At 35.2% G+C, this 19,982-nt stretch overlaps 1 protein-coding gene and 1 pseudogene across 2 annotated transcripts; one reads left to right on the plus strand and one right to left on the minus strand.

Moving 5' to 3' along the window:
• Positions 1–1,153: 1,153 nt before the first annotated feature.
• LOC110136528 (etoposide-induced protein 2.4 homolog pseudogene) lies at positions 1,154–4,212 on the minus strand (annotated as a pseudogene).
• A 3-nt stretch (positions 4,213–4,215) lies between these two features.
• LOC110136527 (RNA-binding motif protein, X chromosome-like) lies at positions 4,216–15,417 on the plus strand. 2 transcript variants are annotated; one of them, XM_020892300.1, is made up of 9 exons: positions 4,216–4,329; positions 6,309–6,421; positions 6,924–7,030; positions 9,017–9,191; positions 10,887–11,033; positions 12,711–12,822; positions 13,995–14,120; positions 14,198–14,286; positions 14,772–15,417. In XM_020892300.1, the coding sequence occupies exons 2-9, from the start codon at positions 6,313–6,315 to the stop codon at positions 15,074–15,076; spliced, it is 1,170 nt and encodes a 389-aa protein (XP_020747959.1). In that variant the 5' UTR covers positions 4,216–4,329; positions 6,309–6,312; the 3' UTR covers positions 15,077–15,417. The 2 variants fall into 2 exon arrangements, with proteins under 2 accessions (XP_020747959.1, XP_020747960.1); XM_020892301.2 differs by lacking the exon at positions 4,216–4,329 and adding an exon at positions 5,076–5,322.
• Positions 15,418–19,982: the final 4,565 nt, after the last annotated feature.

A 19,982-nucleotide genomic window follows, 5' to 3' on the forward strand; every position in this document is an offset into this window, starting at 1 on the left:
AAGCAAATAGCTAGCTTTGTAGCTTGGTTACTGCTCTGACAGAGTCAGAACTCTTTTGCAAATTAAAACAACAACAGCAACAACAACAGAAGTATGCAGTCTGAAATCATTCCAGGCTTGGCACACTCTTGGGGGGTTTTCATTTACACACCAAAACATTTTAATTTCTGAAGGATACTGATGGTTTACTTGGCGGTCGGGGGGGGGGGGGGGGGGGGGGGGTGGGGTGGCGGGGAAGAAAGGCCATGGAAAACTCCATTAGTTCTAAAATTTTGGGAGTATATACTCGTCTGTAGTCTCAAAGAAAAGTGAATTTCTTAACGGTCAACACTCCAAAAGCAAGCCCACCCAACTAGCCTACTTATCTCAGACTTAGGTCACTGTCTTGTACATTAAAAAAGGACAGATGTATAGAACAGACTTTTGGACTCTGTGGGAGAAGGTGAGAGTGGGATGTTTCAAGAGAACAGCATCGAAACATGTATATAATCTAGGGTGAAACAGATCACCAGCCCAGGTTGGATGCATGAGACAAGTGCTCAGGCCTGGTGCACTGGGAAGACCCAGAGGGATCGGGTGGAGAGGGAGGTGGGAGAGGGGACCGGGATGGGGAATACCTGTAAATCCATGGCTAATTCATTTCAATGTATGACAAAAACCACTGCAATGTTGTAAAGTAATTAGCCTCCAACTAATAAAACTAAATGGAAAAAAAAAAAAAAAACCGTGATACAATTCCACAACTTTTGAAAAAAAAAAAAAAGGATTTAAAAACAATTTAAAATCCTAAAGTCCATGCTGGTTTCAGAAAGATTCTACCACACATGCACCTAACACAAAAATCTGGATTCCCCAGATTCCTCAGAGAGAAGGGAACATGGGCAGAGCCCTCACGGGGTATGCTCCACCTTCCCTGGGGATGGGGGTGGGGGGGCGCAGTGGTGAACCAGGAAAAGAGCTCCCATGAGGTCCTTCTGATTCCACCCATCCCCTCCAGATCGAAGATAACTCAGTGGCTGGCAGCAGTTTCAGTCTGGTAGTAGATGGGTACAGTGAGGGAATTTCTCTGCAGAAATAAAGCTACTCAGGACAGCCCACAGATAAAGCATCTAGTGGAAGACTCTGCTGTTTAGGAAAACCACCAAGAAGACATTCAATTGAAAAAGATATGCTTTACCAGGTATCTTTGTTTCATTGGCACTGATAATGAATAAAGGAGAGAGGATAGAGAAGAGGAAGCCACAGTGTAGGAGAGTGCATTGCCATCTTACATTGGAAATCCAGGGGCAAACCAAATCCAACGTAGTAAGGCCAGTTTCTTTCTATGTTGATATCACTGGTGCATTTGAATTCCTTTACTGAACCAATGATTTCCAAATCAATATAGTGGGTACAGAAGTGAACAGAGAAGAGACATACTCAGGAGACTAAGCAACTGGCCAAAATGTATGGTAAAGAGGCTGACAGACATACCCTGGAGGAGGAAGAAAGATTGCAGTGAAAGGTTAGAGTGTGTCAGCAGTTATTCTGCTGATGTTAGGGAATGGGTGAGGTTCCTTGGTTGATACCTCAAATGATAGGTCAGCTAAATCCTGGAACCAAATCATGTTCACAATATTTATGAGTATGAAGAGGGGGAGCACAGAGAGAGAGCAGATAATTGACCTGAAGAACTTCAGCCATCACCAAATATCTCCATGTAGTGATGGATTACTAGTAATATGGGCTACTACTGACTGAAGCACAGGATTAAAAAGTCCATAAAACAAGAGGAGACTGAATCAGAAAACTCCACCATCACAAGTGCAGCAGTGAAAAGTTCTCCCAACAATATGTGGCTCACTTTCCTGCTTCCTCCCTGTGTTCTGGGCTTCCCACTGGGCCAGAATACTGCTTGCTGTTTTTTGATGCTACTCCTCTCTCTTTTGTTGAATTTGAGCATCCAACTTTGAGACAATACAAATTTCCCAGACAGAGTCTGATTCCCCTGGCAAGGTCCTGCAGAAATATTTTGACAGTCAACCATCGCTTCACTATCCAAACTATCAACTACACAAAGGAGAGAAAGAGGTGTCCCCAAAACTTTAATCATGAAGGCCTCAGCAGCTTCTCTATCTTGGCTCTGGCTCCAGCTGCAACCCTTACCCACCACTGGCCTCTGACTCCTTTGAATTGCTCCACTCCTGGCTGCCAGTTCGTACCCAGGCATTCCCAGGGCAGGGGACACTGTGTCTGCACTGCAGTGTACATCTTCATATCACAGTAAATGGCTGATTTATTCTGATCAGTGTATAGAAAGTGGCAAATAACTATCATGTGTATTTATCATTTTTTAAATCATTGGAACATGTTCTTATGCATTTTATGGCAGCTATCATAATGCTTTATTTCCAGTAATGCTTTTCCAATGTGTACTTTCAATGGTTGATGTATTAATTCTTTATTTGAACTAATTATCATTTGAGTATTAGTTGATTGGAACTGCTTAAATGTCTTAATTTTTGTAACATTGGTTACTACAGTATCAGTAAAATTCATCAATGACATTTACTTTCCTAGTGAGATATTAAATTAAAATAAAGGGCCCATTTTACCTGTTGAAATGAAAAAGAGTAATCACTAACACTAATAGAGCCATAGGGAAACTTTCAAGTAAGAATGTAGTAATATAGAAATATACTATTAGAATGGTTCTGTAGTAAGAAATTAATACAAACAAACTGGTAAGCACTACTTTAAAAATGACTTTCTAAACTATATCTTATACAAATATATTAAGATGTTGTTTACCTTTGGTGCATGATTTCACTGCTGAGTTGTTGTCCTACATGTTCTTGACTGCTTAGTTGTCTCTGACTCTTTGCAATTCCATGGACTGTAACCTGCTTGGCTTTTCTGTCTGTGCAATTGTTTGGGCAAGAATACTGGAGACGGTTGCTGTTTCCTTCTCCAGGGGATCATTCCGAGCCATGGATCAAACTCAAGTCTTCTGTATTGGAAGAAGATTCTTTTCTTCTGGGTCATCACAGAAGCCCCATTTACCTAAATTGTGTTTTATTGCTCAGTCCTATCCCATTCTTTAAGACCCCATGGACTGGGGCTCTCCAGGCTCTGCTACCCGTGGGCTTCTTCAGGCAAGAATATTGAAATGGGTTGCCATTTCCTTCTCCAGAGATTTACCTAAAGAGTATATATTAGAAAGATCAATCACTACTTTAGGAGAACCAGTCAACATTATATTACTTATTTATAATAGCTTACTAAGAGATTCTAAGCATTTTTGTAAACGGGGAAATATTATAAAGACTAGTAGACATCAGCATTAAAATAAGACATATACACTGAAAATTGAGCTATAGTATTGCTTTTTAAGAGTAGTAAAATTTAGTATACATACATATGTAAGTATATATGTATATTAAATTTTATATATGTAAGAGTATATATAAATATTTATGTATATATATATATAATGGCTATATAAACTATGTAGATAAATTCTAGAGAAACCCTTGGAAAATAAGTTATTTCTGTCCTTCGTTAAGTGTATTTTCTTCTATTAGGTAGGATTTTGCATGTTAATTCCTAGAAGGAAGAATTTTATATTAGGGAAAAATAATGTCAGCAGATAGTTTTTTCAGGTATAGACATGCATTAGCCAAAATTGTATTTATTATACAGAATGAGGTGACAGAAACTGCAGAAATTGCCCTAAGTGGATCTCTTCATTTTGTTACTTTTGGAATTTTTAGTGAAAAACATTACCTGTATCTGCCTAATGAGAATATTCCAAATATGTTTACTTCAAAGACACTAAGGCTTTTGACTCCTAAATGTTTTAAATATTTTCATTATTTTCTCTTATTTTTATTATTACTTTTCTTTTGTATTAACAGAAAAGAAAATCACACACAAGTAAAGAATATGCCACACAAGAGTGATCATATTGGCGACATTTAAGAGAGCAATAAATAATGAAAAAAGTGATGGTAAAAGTTCTCTTTTGTATTTTATGGTGACTAAATTAACGCAGCTGGTAAATATATTTAGTAAAACAGAAAAGTAGAATATTTGGTCTTTTTATTTTTTAGACTGTCCCTTAAAGGTCTCCATTTACCCCTCCCCCGCCTCTGTGTTTTCTTCCGGTCCTACTGTTTCTGCGGCTGATCTCGCGATACAGACGTATTCCTTATGCTCGTCTCCTCGCGCCATACATCCGGTTCGTTACGCTCTTGACCGAAGAGGCGCGGCTGCGTTCAACGTTAGTTTAGCTAACGGTCGACTGAGGAAGGTTGGTGTTGCGTGTTCAGAAGAACGGCACAAAAAAAGGTAAGGAATTGGGCATTTTAAAATTGAAAAAACGATTTCTATCTTATGGGAACATGTTTATAGGCATAGCGTCTGTTTTTACTGGAGAAAAACGGTAACTTACACTTATTTTTCCTGTCAGGCTTTTTCCCGTAAAAACTAATAGCTGAGTAAAGTGTATGTGTATGTGTGTGTGTGTGTGTACATTATCCTGAAAAGTCTTACTAGTTTATTTCTTGTAAAGTATCTTTAATTTTTATTCGTTGGAGAATCAGTGCCTAAAGTAGCAATGGACAGCGAGTGAAGTCTGAGGGTTCCTTTCTCTGAATGGAGGGCTGGGGGACAGGAGAGAGTGCGGGAGTTGGGGCGGGGCAAATAAGGGTGTTTGAAACGTCTGGATGTTAGCTGTGGGAGGATATACTTGACATATACTCCTACCCTGGGACTGAGAAAGCCGTTTTTGCTTTGTAAGTTTTCTTTGGTATATATAACGCTGGGCTTTTCTCCACCAGCTTATGGCTACTTATGCGGAATGTTGGTTGCTTTCGGTGTGCAGTTCGGCTGCCCCCCCCCCCCCCCCTTTGGTTTGGGGCTGCGAGTCACGTGGAATGTTGCTTTGGTTTTTCGCGTAATGTTGCTGTGGTGCGCAATTCGGCTTTTTTTTTTTCCCGTTGGTTTGGGGCTGCGAGTCACGTGGAATATTGCTTTGGTTTCTCGCGAGATGTTGCTGTGGTGCGTAGTTCGGCCGCTAGTCATGCATAATGCTGCTTTGGTGTGTTAAGCGGCTTTTTTTCCGTTGGCTTGGCCCTGTCGCAAAATGCTTCTTTGGGCCGTAATGCGGTGGTTTTTCTCCCTCAGCTTGGGGCTGCTAGTCTGACTGAATGTTGCTCTGATGTGTGATTCGGCTTTCTTTAGGTTGGCTTCGGGCTGCTAGTCACCGGACTATTGCTTTGGTTTGTACACCGGCTTTTCTCCCTTAGCGTGGGGCTGCTAATTTCGGAGGCTGTTGCTTTGGTGCGTAATCCAGGTTTTCTCTCTTGGCTTCCTTCCTGCTGATAGTCATGGAATACTGCTTTGCTTTATAACTCAGATTTTCTCCCTTGCCTTGGATCAGATAATTGTGTAACAAGATGTAACAGCCCTGATTCCATTTGTTTCACGTGCACTTAAAAAAAAAAAAAAGTTTTTCTCCGAGACAGTGACAGTGGGATGCGGAGCGAGGTGGGAGGACGGAGGTTCAGGACGGGGGACACATATACAACCATGTCTGATCCATGTCAATGTATGGCAAAAACCACCACAATATTGTAAGTAATGAACCTCCAATTAAAGTAAATAAAAATTTTTTTAAAGAAAAAAAAAAAAAACAACCAATATACCTAACCGTTTTACTTACATGACTTAAAACTATGGTTTTCAAATGTCGAACTGTTGATTGACTTAACAAAAATAGTCAAATTTTAATATTCATAAAAGCTGACATTTAACATTATTCGGTTTGGACCAATGATTCTTAGTCTACCAAAATAAGTAACCATGGGTTAAATTTCCTTCAACAAAGTATTTTATTCTCTTGTGGCTTTTATGACTTAGTATTATAGAAGTTTTTGAATGTTAAGTATATTTTAAAGATTATTTGTTGTGTAATCAACATAAACGTGAGAAAATTGAGGAAATTTCAAAATGTGTTTAGTGTGTTTTATGCACATTTTATAAAATTTAGATACTGTATTTAGGTTTTAATAAGTTGTTAAACAATGCAGCTCAAAAGAGCTTTACAGCACCTTTCTAATGTAATTTAAACTTACAGGCTTTTGTCATTTGTAAAAAAAGAAAAAAAACAGCATTCATTAGGTCACGGCTTGTTTTCATTTTTGTGTTACAAGTTTCCTTGTATTTTAAGTAAACATTTTTAAAAGATCGGGTTTTTTTAAATGATATTTGAACATTTTGGCTCATAATTTGTTCTTTACTATGGTATATTTTTTGCCACCTAACAGTAAAATGATGGAAGCGGATCGGCCTGGAAAACTGTTCATAGGAGGCCTCAGTGCTAAAACAACTGAGAAGTCTCTTGAAGCTGAATTTGGGAAATACGGTCGCATTGTGGAAGGTAAGTCTAGACTCAACATACATAACTCTTTAAAGCAAATGTATGTTTAATATATATCCATGGACAACTATTAACAGTTTAAAGTTTTTGTTTTTTGTTATTTTTTAATTAGGCAAGCATTTGGCAGTCAGTAAAAGGGTCTCCCTCTTACTGAAAAGGGAAGAAAACAGTGCTTTTAAAATGTACTAGTGGTCCTGGGACGTGAAGTAGAATAAGATATGGTAATTATAGAATTATTGAGATTATTTACTGTTCATTTTAAAAATACTGGAAATGATACATAAAAATCAAATTATATGGTATTTTTATATCATATAAAGTGATATATAGATTTTTGTTGTTTTTAAGTAACTTTCAAAACTTTGTACTCTGCTTTATTGATTGCATTAAAGTATGTTTAAGAGGTCTTATGAGAAATTGTCAAAGGAGTGATAATTTTGAAAATAATAAAAGTTCAATTTTATGTGACATTTTAAATTTAAAAAATTTATGTGTATTACAGTTCTCTTGATAAAGGATTGGAACACAAACAAGTCGAGAGGCTTTGCTTTTATTACTTTCCAGAGCCCTGCAGATGGAAAGGATGCTGCCAAAGAAATGAATGGAAAGGTAAGTCTTTATAATGTAGGTTCATTTAATACTATTTCTAGATTTCTTTATTTGTTGCAGAAGTATAATGCTTTGCAAGGCTTCACTTTCCTTTTTGTCACATAAATACTGGATCCTCTGATTGGGAAGAGATTGAAGTTAATACCAGCATTAACAAAATACATTAAATCTGTTTTCTATTTGCATCTAAGTATAAACACAAATAGGTTTTAACCTTCAGCACTCCCAATATTCCATACTGTATTTTAAGTCTTGGTATTTTCAATTTAAGTCACTCTTCACTGTATCAGTGTTACAAATAAAAATTTGTCCATTAGAAGCTGAGCTTTTTTTAAAAATTGGAGAATAATTGCTTTACAATATTGTGTTGGTTTCTGCCATACATCAGCATGAATCAGCCATAAGCATATAAATGTTATCTCCCTCCCACTTCCCTCTCCATCCCACATCTTTAGCTAGTTATGGAGCACTGTGCTCCAGGACTTCCCCTGCCTCTGTGGATTGTTATATTAAGTTAAAAAAAAGTCTGTATCTCCCCCATTTTGTATTGTGGGTAATAGGCTTTTGTACTCATGATATCCTGTTAATTGTTAAATTATCTCTGGAACTTCTACATTCCCTTAGTATGAATACATTAATTCCCTATTATTTACAGTTATGGTTCTAGTATATTTCAGGCCTGTGGCACATGTTGACCCTTGTCCTTTCATATTTTAAGATATGGTAATACCTAAAAGTTAGTTTGACTCAGTTTTGGGTCACAGAGGTAAACTTTCCTTGAGAATTTTTGATGCTAACTAATTCCTGTTTTTTTATTCTAGTTATCAATCACAGAAATCTGAAACTACACTTTAGTAATTCTTTATTCAGTAGCCAGGCATTGATTGATTTAGTAGCTGATTAATGGCTGTGGATGAGACAAAATATTTATTTTCTTGATCACTCATTTTCTAGGGTGAAGGGAAAAATGTACAAGTAGAAACATTAATTTTACATGCAGAAATGTTATGGGAAATAAAGTACTAATTTTGTTAGTGCTTATGGGGTGGTGGATACTATCTTTAGGCATATCTAGGAATGTTAGCTAAATCCTGAGTTGGGAAGGAGGCAGTGCATGAATTTCTGGAAAATATTTTGAACCAAGAAACCGAAAGTGAGACCCTAAGATGGGAAAAAATGGCTTTTGAGGCTGATTATATTGATCTAGAGCCCATTTCCGCCAGAAGTCCTGGTAGGAATTTAGGATTTTAAATTGTTTTCCAAAAATAATATGAAACAACTAGAGTCTACATAGTTTGATTCCTATTAGGTTTTCAAAACTCCCTTTAGTCCCTGTAAAAGATTAAGGCAGATATTGGCAGATGAATCAAATGTAAGCATTTCTGAAAAAATATGAAGTAGCAATACAGTCAGTAACTATTGCGGAACACAATTAAATTAACAGTTGTATAAGGCAAGAAATGTTAAAGACCAAATAAGGGTTCTATTTTTTAAAAAAGAAAAAATTATTGAAACTAAATACAGAGCAGAAGTTATATTGAGAAGTCTTCTTTGTGTCTAATAGAACAAATGCTAAAATATAATTATGATAGGACCAATGATTTTGAATAAATGACTTTAAGTAATATGCATACTTTTACATACCCTTGGGAAACTGAAATTTTAAATGGGGAAATTATTAAAATGAAGCACATTATAGAAAATAAAAATATAGGGAAAAAATTAAAATGTGTGCTTTTTCATGGTAAAGAAGAGGTACTCATCTTTTAACCCTGGAGAACCTTTCAGGAAGTTCTAATAATAAATTTATAGGCTTTGTGTTGGATGACCTATGAAAGGCAGTTGCCAATTAAGTCGTGTTCATCATGTTGAAGGACACAGTCATTTCAGAAAAAAATGTTTGGGGAAAAAATACTAATTTTTAATTCATTGCAATAGTAAGTTAAATTTTATGTAACATTACTGATGCTAAACTAAATCTTTTAGTTTTTGGATGGAAAAGCAATCAAAGTAGAACAAGCCAATAAACCATCTTTTGAAAGTGGTGGTAGACAGAGACAGCGACCTTCTGCAAGAAACAGGGGCCATCCAAGAAATCAGAGATGTCAAAGAGGACGAATTGGTGGAGCAAGAGGGCGTGTGTCACATGGAGGACACTTTGGTAATGTATTAAAATATAAAGATGTCATAGCAGTGAGAAACTGTTAAGTTTGAACATCTGGTAAATCTCAGTTTTTATTGCATTGTTTATGAGAATAATCTACAAGAATATATTAGATGAGAAATTACCATTATTGGTAATCAGAATTATTTCTAAGTTGTGAAGAATTGTTGTAGTTATAAAATTACTTATGTGCAATAAATGTTTATCATCTTGCAGGGAAATGGCTTAAATTTTTTATGTCTTTTTTTGTCTTTTTTTATCATTGTTACTGATGCCTCTTTAAGAGTTTTTCTACAGAATTCATTGCTGTTGATCATACATTAGAATTTTCCCATTTAGGGCAAATAACTTTATAAACTATTAAAAATACATTGATATACTCTCAGAGTAGTCCTACTCTATTGTAAATAAAGTACTGGAGAACTTTGAAGATTACATAACAGATAACCACAGTCCAGGGGTGAACATTCCATATTTTTGGACTGACCTTGTAGTATTTGTCTTGAGAATATATATGTGCAGACAAATCTATGCAAATCTCCACTGTCATTTTGATATGGTGCTTTTGTTCCTGGGTTCTGTTGTAATAAAATTTGCATCTTGGAACAGTTGTTTTTGATACAGATGTAAAAGCCTGTGTTTTGTATGTATATTTACATATATGTACGTACATATGTATGTTTGTGTGTGTTAGAGAACAATAAGACTGAAAATTGTATTATGAAATATTTTCAAAGAAGTTTTTACTTGGTAAAAATGAAGGGAGGCACTTTCCATTCATAAACTTCCATGTGTCTAACGAACTTTGTATCCTCTACTAACAATAACCAATCTTGAAAAATAAAACAATTCACTTCTGTTTTTGACAACCGGATGTATGATTTTTAGAAAATGTTTTTAAGAGTTCAGTTACACGGTGTGTTCATTATAAGATCACACAGTTCTGTTGTTTTCTCAGAAGATGAGGAGAAAAGTTTACTAGCTCATACTCTGCCAAGTGTAATTGGAATATGTCTGTAAACATTTTTCTAGTTAGATAAAAAGATAATTTTTCATTACTTACCATGCATTCTTAAATACTATTAAAGTTAAACAGAACATAGCCTTTTCCTCAAAAAACTAACAGTAAATGTTGATCTTTGAACAAAACAGATTTGATCTGGGTGGATTCACTTATAAGTAGGATTTTTTGTTTTTTCTCCAAGTAAATATTTACTGGGTTACTAAATGATCCAAGGTGGCTTGAAAAGTTGCATTTTTTTTTTTTTTTTTTGTATAAAAGAAGTTGCTTGTATTTTTAGGTGCATATTTTTTATTGTTTTGACTTGACACCTATTGTGTTAACATTTTTAAAAAGCTTTCTCAACACCAAAATTGTATGAATTATTATCATTTTCCTCCCAGTGTGTTTAAAATTTTATTTTATCATGGTTTTTCTCCACCTCCTCTATTCTCTTCAGACTGCTATCACAGCAGTGATATCACAGCAATGGTTCTTGAATCATTTTGTAAATTTTTCAAACTGAATGAATTGTACTAACTGGTGTATCATATGAAGAAATTGTTTTATTGGTTTAGACAAATACAAATGCTTAAGGCAATGGTAGTTCTTTAGTAAAGATCTGTAAACAGTAAGTGAAACTTAAACTCTAAGAATGTTTATTCTACTGAAAAGATTTCATTGAAATACAGGTGATAATGGATATAGTCTCAACATGAGCTCTTCAAGAGGACCCTATCCAGTTAAAAGAAGACTATCTTCAAGATGTGAAAGTCCTTCTCCTAAAAGATCTGCTCCTTCTGCTCAAGGGCAAAGCAGTAGTGGAATGAGAGGACAAGGTAAACACTATATAATACAGAGACTGTTGTTTCTTAGTAGTTAGTAAAAGTGAGCTATTTTAAAATGAATGCTTAACTTTTTTTTTCCATTTATTTTTATTAGTTGGAGGTTAATTACTTTACCATATTGTAGTGGTTTTAAGAAGCAAAATGAAAACAGAATTATATAGACATGTTTATTGATCACTAGTTTATTTGATTTTGGCTGAAAAATAATTCTTCAGCATCTAATTATAGATGTGTAGTAGGTGATTAACATAGAAGTGGGGAAGACAGTTCCTTTAAGTCTGTGGTTGCTGGAGAATTCCTCTGAGGTTTAAGTTGCTAACATTTACTGCTTAGTAGGATTTTTCATGTGGTTTCAAGATCAAGTATTTTCATGAAAACTAATATCCTATTAGTGTTTTGGAATGTAGAGCAGTTTAGCTATGTTATATTGGCTACCTGGTTCATGTAATTATAAACAGTAACTGAAACTTGCCATATTAACTGTAGTTTGGATTCTTATCATATTTTTATATTGTTGTTTTACTCTTGATACAGTTAAAAACTTTGAATCATCATCAAATTGTCATTTTATGTATAGAATATTAATGAAGCCACGTGTAGTACAGTATTGATTCCAAAATACAAAAGAAGCTGAGAAACCTAAAGTTTCATTAGACTATTACCCTAGTAAGCAAACAAAACAAGAGGAGTCTGACCACCAGGAATTAGTAAGAATTAGCACAAGAAGTGAACATTATTTATGTGAAATAGTTTCCTGTTTTGGAAGAGGTGGCATTTTTCAGATGAGCCCTTTATTGCTAATAAGTAGTTGAACTCAATAGTACTATCATTTAGAAAGGTCAGTAATTAAGGTTGTGGTTAATGTTAAATTTAACAATGTTAGGAGAGAATCAACTAGTTTGTGATTGAATGTGTGATAATGGTTTACAAAAATTAATTAGACTTTACTCAAGTTTTGAGAGATTGTGTTACTTGTAATTTAAAGATTATAAAATGTGCAGGGAGAAGAAGATGTCAGGAAATAAAATGTTCAGGAATTACATTTATAAAGCAAACTAAATGTGCATTAATGGGATTTTATGAGTAGTTTTTTAAAAATTGTTTTGGAGATATTTCACCACAATCTGACGTCCATCACATGGGTTATAAGTTTCAGTCCTGATATCTGTGCTTGATTTTTATCAGTTTGTGTAGATTTTATGTTTCATATTTTAAATTCAAATCCCACATTGTAAAGTTTGTGTACAATTTGTCCTGAAGCTTTGTGTTTGGCTGCACCTGCATAAGCTGCTACAAATAGAATAAAGAATTTCATAGCCTGTATCTATCATTTAGATGCATGGGAAAATGGGCTTTGCACACAATGGGTTTGGAACTGACTGGGAACAATGGAAAAAATATCATTAGCTGAGCTGTGGTTGTAAAGTTTTGGGCGGGGGCGGGGTGTTTCTTTTTTTCTTTCTTTTTTTCTCCCCCCCCCCCCCCACCGCCTTTTTTTTTTACCATCTTGTGAAAGGTTTCTGGAACTGAATAATAAAAAGCAGTTGGTGTAAATTAAAAAAAAAAAAAAATTGTTTTGGAGAGAGGAAAGATACCAGTCTTTTGAATTTTTCTTTGAAATATTACTCTCAATTCTGAGATACCTATATAAACATTTTTAAATTAAAGGTCCAGTATTGCGGAGAGAAAATTACAGAGGAGGTCCTCATGGAGAGCCGGTGTCTTCTCGGAGAGATAACTATGTGTCACCAAGAGATGATGGTTATGCTACTAAAGAAAGGTAAAGAAAAATAAAATATGTGAATTTTTAAGTCATAGTTAATTTTGTTGAGGTAAACTTTATCTAACAAAATTTTAAAAGTGAACAATTCAATAGCATTTAAAATACTCAGAATTCTTCAACCACTATCTCTGTTCAGTTCCAAAATACTTCATCACCCCAAAACAAAACCCATAAGCAGTTGCTCCCATTTTTATCCCTCTGTGTCCCTAGTAAACACCCACCTATGTCATGTGTCTGTAAATTTATCTGATCCTGAATATTTCATATGTTCACTGTAGCCTGCCAGGCTCTGCTGTCCATGGGATTCTCCTGGCCAGAAAACTGTATTGGGTAGCCATTCCCTTCTCCAGAGGTTCTTCCTGAAGGATTGAACGTTGCAGGCAGATTCTTTACCAACTGAGCCACCAGGGAAGCCCTAACAATATGTGACCTTTAATATGTGGCTTTTCCATTAGTGTGAGTGTTTTCAAAGATAATCCTTGCTGAAGCATGAATCAGTACTTCAGTTTTTGAGTTGGGGTTAGCTACCATTTTATGTATAGTTAACATGGTTTGTTTATCCATCTTTGTGGTTAATATGTACAAACATTGGAGTACCTGTTTTCAATTAGGAGTGTAAACTCTGAATTGGAATTCCTGGGTCATACAGTAACTTCAGTATTTTAAGGAACCATACATCTTCTCCATAACTGCTGGTGCAGTGCTAAGAGCCCACCTGCCAATGCAAGAGACTCAGGTTCAATCCTGAAGTGGGGAGGATCCCCTGGATAGGAAAACAGCAACTTACTCTATATTCTTGCTTGGAAAATCCCATCAGTAGAGGGGCCTGGTGGGCTACAGTCCACGAGGTCACCAAGAGTCTGACACAACTTTATATTTCTACCATGCACACACAGGATTTCAGTTTCTCTTTATGCTCACCAACACTTGATGTTTTATATTTCTTAAAAACAAAACTATATATATAACCTGTCTGCTAGGTGCAGAGTAGGTATCTCATTGGGATTGAGAAACTGTATTTCCCTAAAAACAGTTATGTTAAGCAGTATTTTATATTCTTGTTCATCATTATATATTTTCCTTGAAGAAAAGTATATTGAAGTCCTTTGCGCATTTAAAACTTCCTTTCTGTATGAATTATTTTCATTTAATTTTTTGTTTGTTTTAAGTTACTCAGGCGGAGATTATCCAAGTTCACGAGACACCAAGGATTATGCTCCACCATCTAGAGACTATGCATACCGTGATTATGGCCATTCAAGTTCTCGGGATGATCATTCCTCTAGAGGACATAGGTACTATAAATACTTTTGTTTTTAATCTGACAACTTATGCAAATCCTTACTTACTACATTAATTTTTTTAAATTTAGTGATCGTGATGGCTATGGTGGAAGCCGTGATAGAGATTATTCTGAACATCAAAGTGGAGGCTCTTACAAGGATTCATATAAGAGTTATGGTAAGAGTACAGTTACAACTTAAAAATGACAGAATTGTCATGCTAGATCTACATCATTTACTCAAGTTCACTTCTAATTTCTCAAAAAAAAAGTAATTTCTACCTAATTGATTGGTTTGAAGTTCCTTGAATTATTTTTGATCAGTCATTTAAAATGATATGAAGGGTAAATTGGCAGCTCACATTTTTGAATCACAAAAATTATTGTAACATTTTTAAAAATAAGAGTGCTATTAGTATTAAGCATAGGAACATTATGAAGTTCAAAATTTTAGTCTTTCCCAAAAAATTAACATTTAAACTACTGGAGCTAAAAAATACTGCTGTTTTAAATAAATATGAAAGCCCCTTCACCATTGCTACTAATTCATATCTTTACCACAGAGGCAGATAAAGGCTATCCTTTCAAAGATGTAGTACTTTACAGTCATGTTATAGCAGTAATGGGAAAAGTTTTATAATTTTATTAATTATTAATTTCACAGGGGGCTCCCATGATGCTCCATCAGGAGGAGGTCCACCTCTGAGTTATGGCAGAAGCAGTCGCTATGATGATTATAGCACTACAAGACATAGATATGGAGGAGGTTGGAAAAGTCACTCAAGCAGCCAAAGTGATGCATACTTAAGTGGCCATGACCATGGTGGAAGACACGAACGAGGATTTCCATCCTCCAAGGATAGGGTGTACCTTGCTCCTCGTGAGTCATACAGTAGCTCAGATTGTGAGGCTTCCAGTGGAGGTCACGGGGGAAGCCGATCTGAAAGAGTAGGCCAAAACAGATACTAAAAATAATACTCACTTACCATGTTTTCTTGGCATGGGAAAATTTTTTGTGAGTTTCTGTTTTAATTGATACTTGAGTATTGCTGAAGAAAACACATTGGTTTTGGAGGGAAGAGCTGCAAACTTTCCCCTCCATGAATTTTCATATAAATTGAAAAATAGAATTCAGATAAGTTGAAAAATGGTTATTCAAAGTAATTTCATAGTTGTTACTGCTAATTGAAAAGTAGAAGTTAAAATTTTTAAATTTAGTGTCTAAATTTTCAGAGTATGTTTTGTGAAATGCTGTTGTTTATTTTACTGGTGAGTTAAACAAGAATAAAAACACTTGTTTGGAAGGTGAATTGTGCTGTTTGCTTAAAGTTTCCCTTTGTATGTTTGCACATGAATGCATTCAGAATTAAGCAATATGGTATTTCTCCATTGCAAGCTGTACCTGTTTTCTCTTTAGGGTTAACAAAATTACATGTTATTTTTGAAAGTAGTGTACAAAAGGTTTGACAAGTCTCTAAAAAACCTGAAAGTGATATTTGCATCTTTACTGAAATTCTGTGTCTAACTTTTTAAAACAATAGTATAAATCAGAAGAAAATTTAGATGTATGACTAAATGTTTAAGAAGTCTAAAGTTAAGTATCAATTTTCTTAGCCGTTCAAGTGGCAAATGACAAAAGTGCCAACCACGATTAAAAAGAAAACAACTTGCACCTAAGTTGAGACTGAACTAGTTAAGTATCCTGAGTATATATGTTAATGAAAGTTAGTAGTAATAGATTTGTTGGAAAACCAGTGTTTTAAGTAACACTGATTTTAACTTCATTTTGGAGTACTTGATATAACCGAAAAGTATAGGCTTATCTATAAGGAAAGTTAAGGGTTTTTATAGGTAAATTTAAGTATCAGTAATAATACATCAATTTTTTTTAAGAGACGAGTATAACAGCTACAGGACAGATTGGAATTTGCAGAATTAGTGGAGAAATTTGCAATTTCCTATTAAAGTAACAGCAAGTTAAGGGAAATTTACTTGTTAAAGGTTCAATTGACAATAAAATTAAAATACCATTTGAGGCAAACTCAGAAGACAGATTAAGAAATTTCTTAGGATTGTTCTACATTTTAGAAGTCAAATATGTAGTTAAATACATTTTCAAGACAAACACAGTGCATAAAAGTGACATTGATATTTTACGTGAAGTTAACCAGGCAATACTGTCCAGGTAAGCAGTACAAAGTAAGCAGTAAGTTACTATCCTAGTACAAAGCTGAGAAAGAACAGGCTATTTTTTAACTAGTTACTACTGATAACTTCTGAAATTGCAACTGAAGCCTGCAACTGCTCTTTAATATTTTGGTAAGATTTGTTATGAAGGCATAACTTTTCATTCAGTTGTGCTGTAGTATTTGTGAGGACTGAAGAGGAATATAAACCTTATAGCATAATTTCTAATTATCATAACGGATTCATAAGAAATAGTGTCTGTATTACCTAACCCTGGAAACTTGGAGCAAAAGAAAGATCCTTGACAGGATATATTGTTATCATAGTGATAACATTTGTAAGAAAATGAGAATGGCAGCCTAGAATAAAATTTGTCCCCAACACCGCTACAAGGATTCTGTTTTTGAGCATGTTAAAGAGTAAACACTGAAAATTATAGCCAAAATTAAAGGCCTATCCTGTTAAAATGTTCAAGAAAATAATGAATTTCTCTGTAGTACAGAGAATGAAAAGTAAATTTCAACTATAAATTTTCTCTACAGTTTATGTATAAGGAGTTACTCTTTTTAAAATCAGTTTGACCTGCAATTTCCTTTAGTTGGCTTAATTTGAAAATGGCAGTTAACCCAGAAATGTAAAATTCCCTGTTGAAAAATCTTGTGATGTAAGAAATATTGTACCTTTCTGTTGACCCTAGCCATTAATCTGGTTTGTATTAATAAAGACCATCAAGTTGCTTTAGAAACTGTGTGAAAAAACCTACACAAGGAAGTTTTCGTCTTCTGTACCTTGATATAGAACTCTGTATCCCAGGCTTTGCTGTATATGCTGCATATAAAGGCATAATTTGTTTAGTAACTATGGATTTTAAATCATCTAAATTTATATAGCCAGAGTAAAGTGGAAAACAGTCCTTGAAAATGTCTTGGCTTAAAGGGATGATCTTCTTGTATGTTTCTTGTTTTTATTTGATGTTTTTGTGCTAGAGAAAACTTTTTTCACTTGTCATTAGTTCTGTATGTGTTGTAAACTTTTAGTAGTTTATGTTAAGAATTTTTATTTTGAAATTAAAAAGTTACATAACTTTCTGAAACTGTTAGTTTTGGCTTTTTTACACCTAATCTATTTTTTTCCCTTACTGTGATATATGATAGAATTATTTTCATTTCTTAGTGAAACACCAATTCTTCCGGTGAAAACTAGCATAAAAGTTAACTTATGAGTATGCATGTCTTTTTCTCAGCTCTTTATTCTGTTTCTCTTAATGAAAATTTCTGCTATATATTGCCATGTTTCACATTATTTCAGAAGTAACTCAGTTATTCAATTTTATCTTTTATTTTTCTGGCTGTTTGCTTTATATAGTTCCATAAGACATTGGAGTTTTGACTGACATTGCTTTACATTTATCAATGAATTAGGGCAAAAGGGACTTTAATGTTTCAAATTTTCCCACTTATCTTTCCTTATATTCAGACTTTATTTAGAACCTGACAGATTCTCAGTAAAGGCCCTTATTACATCAGTTGTTAATGACATTCTCCTGTTTACTTGTTTTTGGCTATGCTGGATTTTTTTGACTGCATGGGGTTTTCTCTAGTTGTGATAAGTGGTGGTTACTCCCTAGTTTCAGTACACAAGCTTTTCATTGCAGTGGCTTCTATTGTTGTAGAGCACAGGCTCTAGGGCATGTAGGTTGGTAGCAGTGGTTCTTAGGCTCCTGGATTACAGGCTCAGTAGCTGTGGTTTACAGGCTTAGTTGCCTCTTGGCATGTGGGATCTTCCTGTACCAGGAATTAAACCCATGTCTCCTGCATTGGTGGCAGATTATTTAAGAGTGAGCCACCTAGAAGCCCTGTTAGCTGCATTCTTAAAGAATTTTAATGCCTAGGTTTTTGAATGAAATTTTATGTTTATTGTAATTAACGAGTAAATCTTTTTGTTTAAAGTTCTTTTATTCAAGTGACATTTTATTAAAAATATTTCTTAGATTATTTAATTTCCTGCATAAGCTGGCCATCATTTAAGGACAAAATTTTGTTATTTAGTCTGTATCCCTGTTTCCTTCCTCCATTCTGAGGAATTAAACTTTCATTTCAGCTCAGTTGCTGAGTCATGCTTGACTCTGTGACCGTATGGGCTACAGAACAGCAAGCAGGCTTCCCTATCTACCACCAACTCCCAGAGCTTGCTCAAACTCATGTCCATCAAGTCAGTGATGCCATCCTACCATCTCATCCTCTGTCATCCTCTTCTCCTCCTGCCCTCAGTCTTTCCCAGCATCAGGGTCTTTTCCAATGAGTCAGCTCTTTGCATCAAATGGCCAAAGTATTGGGAGTTTCAGCTTCAACATCAGTCCTACCAATGAACACCCCGGACTGATCTCCTTTAGGATGGACTGGTTGGATCTCCTTGCAGTCCAAGGGACTCTCAAGAATCTTCTCCAACACCACAGCTCAAAAGCATCAATTCTTTGGCACTCAGCCTTCTTTATGGTCTTACTCTCACATCCATACATGACTACTGTAAAAGTCTTAAGATGGACCTGTGTCAACAAAGTGATGTCCCTTTTTAGTATGCTGTCTTTGTTTATCATATATTTCCTTCCAAGGGACAGCTGTCTTAATTTCATGGATCCAGTCACCATTTGCAGTTGCTTATGGAGCCCAAGAAAGTAAAGCTTGTCACTGTTTCCACATTTTCCTCATCTATTTGCCATGAAACTGTGGGACCAGATGCCATAATCTTCCTTTTTTGAATATTGAGTGTTAAGCCAGCTTTTTCACTCTCCTCTTTCACATTCATTAATTCCTCTTGAATTTCTCTTTGCTTTCTGCCATAAGGTGGTGTCATATGAGGTTATTGATATTTCTCTCAGCAATCTTTTGATTCCAGCTTACCTGACATTTCATATGATGTACTCAGTATGTAAGTTAAATAAACAGAATGACAGTATACAGCCTTGATGTACTCCTTTAGAGATTTGGAACCAGTTTGTTCCTTGTCCAGTCCTAACTGTTACTTCTTAACCTGCATACAGATTAAACTTTGATTTGTAATTTCTGCTAAGTTGTTAAAGATACCTTTGCTTTTACCTCTAAAAATACTCTCCAATTTGGTGAATTCTAAGGTAAATCAATCTCTCTGAATAATGAGAAAAAAAAAAAAACAGTTTTCTACTAGTTGTTAAGCTGTATTTGTTCCTTCTTCATGAGTCAATAGTCATCATGTTCCCAGTGAGTTTAAGGCTCCTGCCTTATTGCAGAATTTCAAGATAAGAAGATTAAGAAGTAAAATGAGTGTTTAAGTTAGGGGTTTGTCCTTAGAGGGAGAGCAGGCAGACAGATGAGGAAGTGCTACTCTGCACTTCTTTGGTAAGCCAGCTGTGAGGGGCATACAAATGAAGGGGTGGAATATTCACAGGAGAAGGATTTTGGAGGTCCTTTCCCTGATTTTCATCTCAGCTCCTTTCCTGAGGGGATGAGGGACTATTGTCCTTACTTAGCTTAGATCAGAAGTGTCATGGTGTTGATGCATGATCTGGTATTTGTTTTTTGCAAGGCTAATTTTTTTGTGATGAAAGCATAATAAGCAACAGGTTACATGTGAACTGGGCTTCCCTGGAGGCTCAGAGGTTAAAGCATCTGCCTGCAATGCAGGAGACCTGGGATCAGTCCCTGGGTTGGGA

This window comes from Odocoileus virginianus, unplaced genomic scaffold (genome assembly GCF_023699985.2).
Source record: "Odocoileus virginianus isolate 20LAN1187 ecotype Illinois unplaced genomic scaffold, Ovbor_1.2 Unplaced_Contig_40, whole genome shotgun sequence".
In the NCBI taxonomy this organism is placed as follows: Eukaryota; Metazoa; Chordata; class Mammalia; order Artiodactyla; family Cervidae; genus Odocoileus; species Odocoileus virginianus.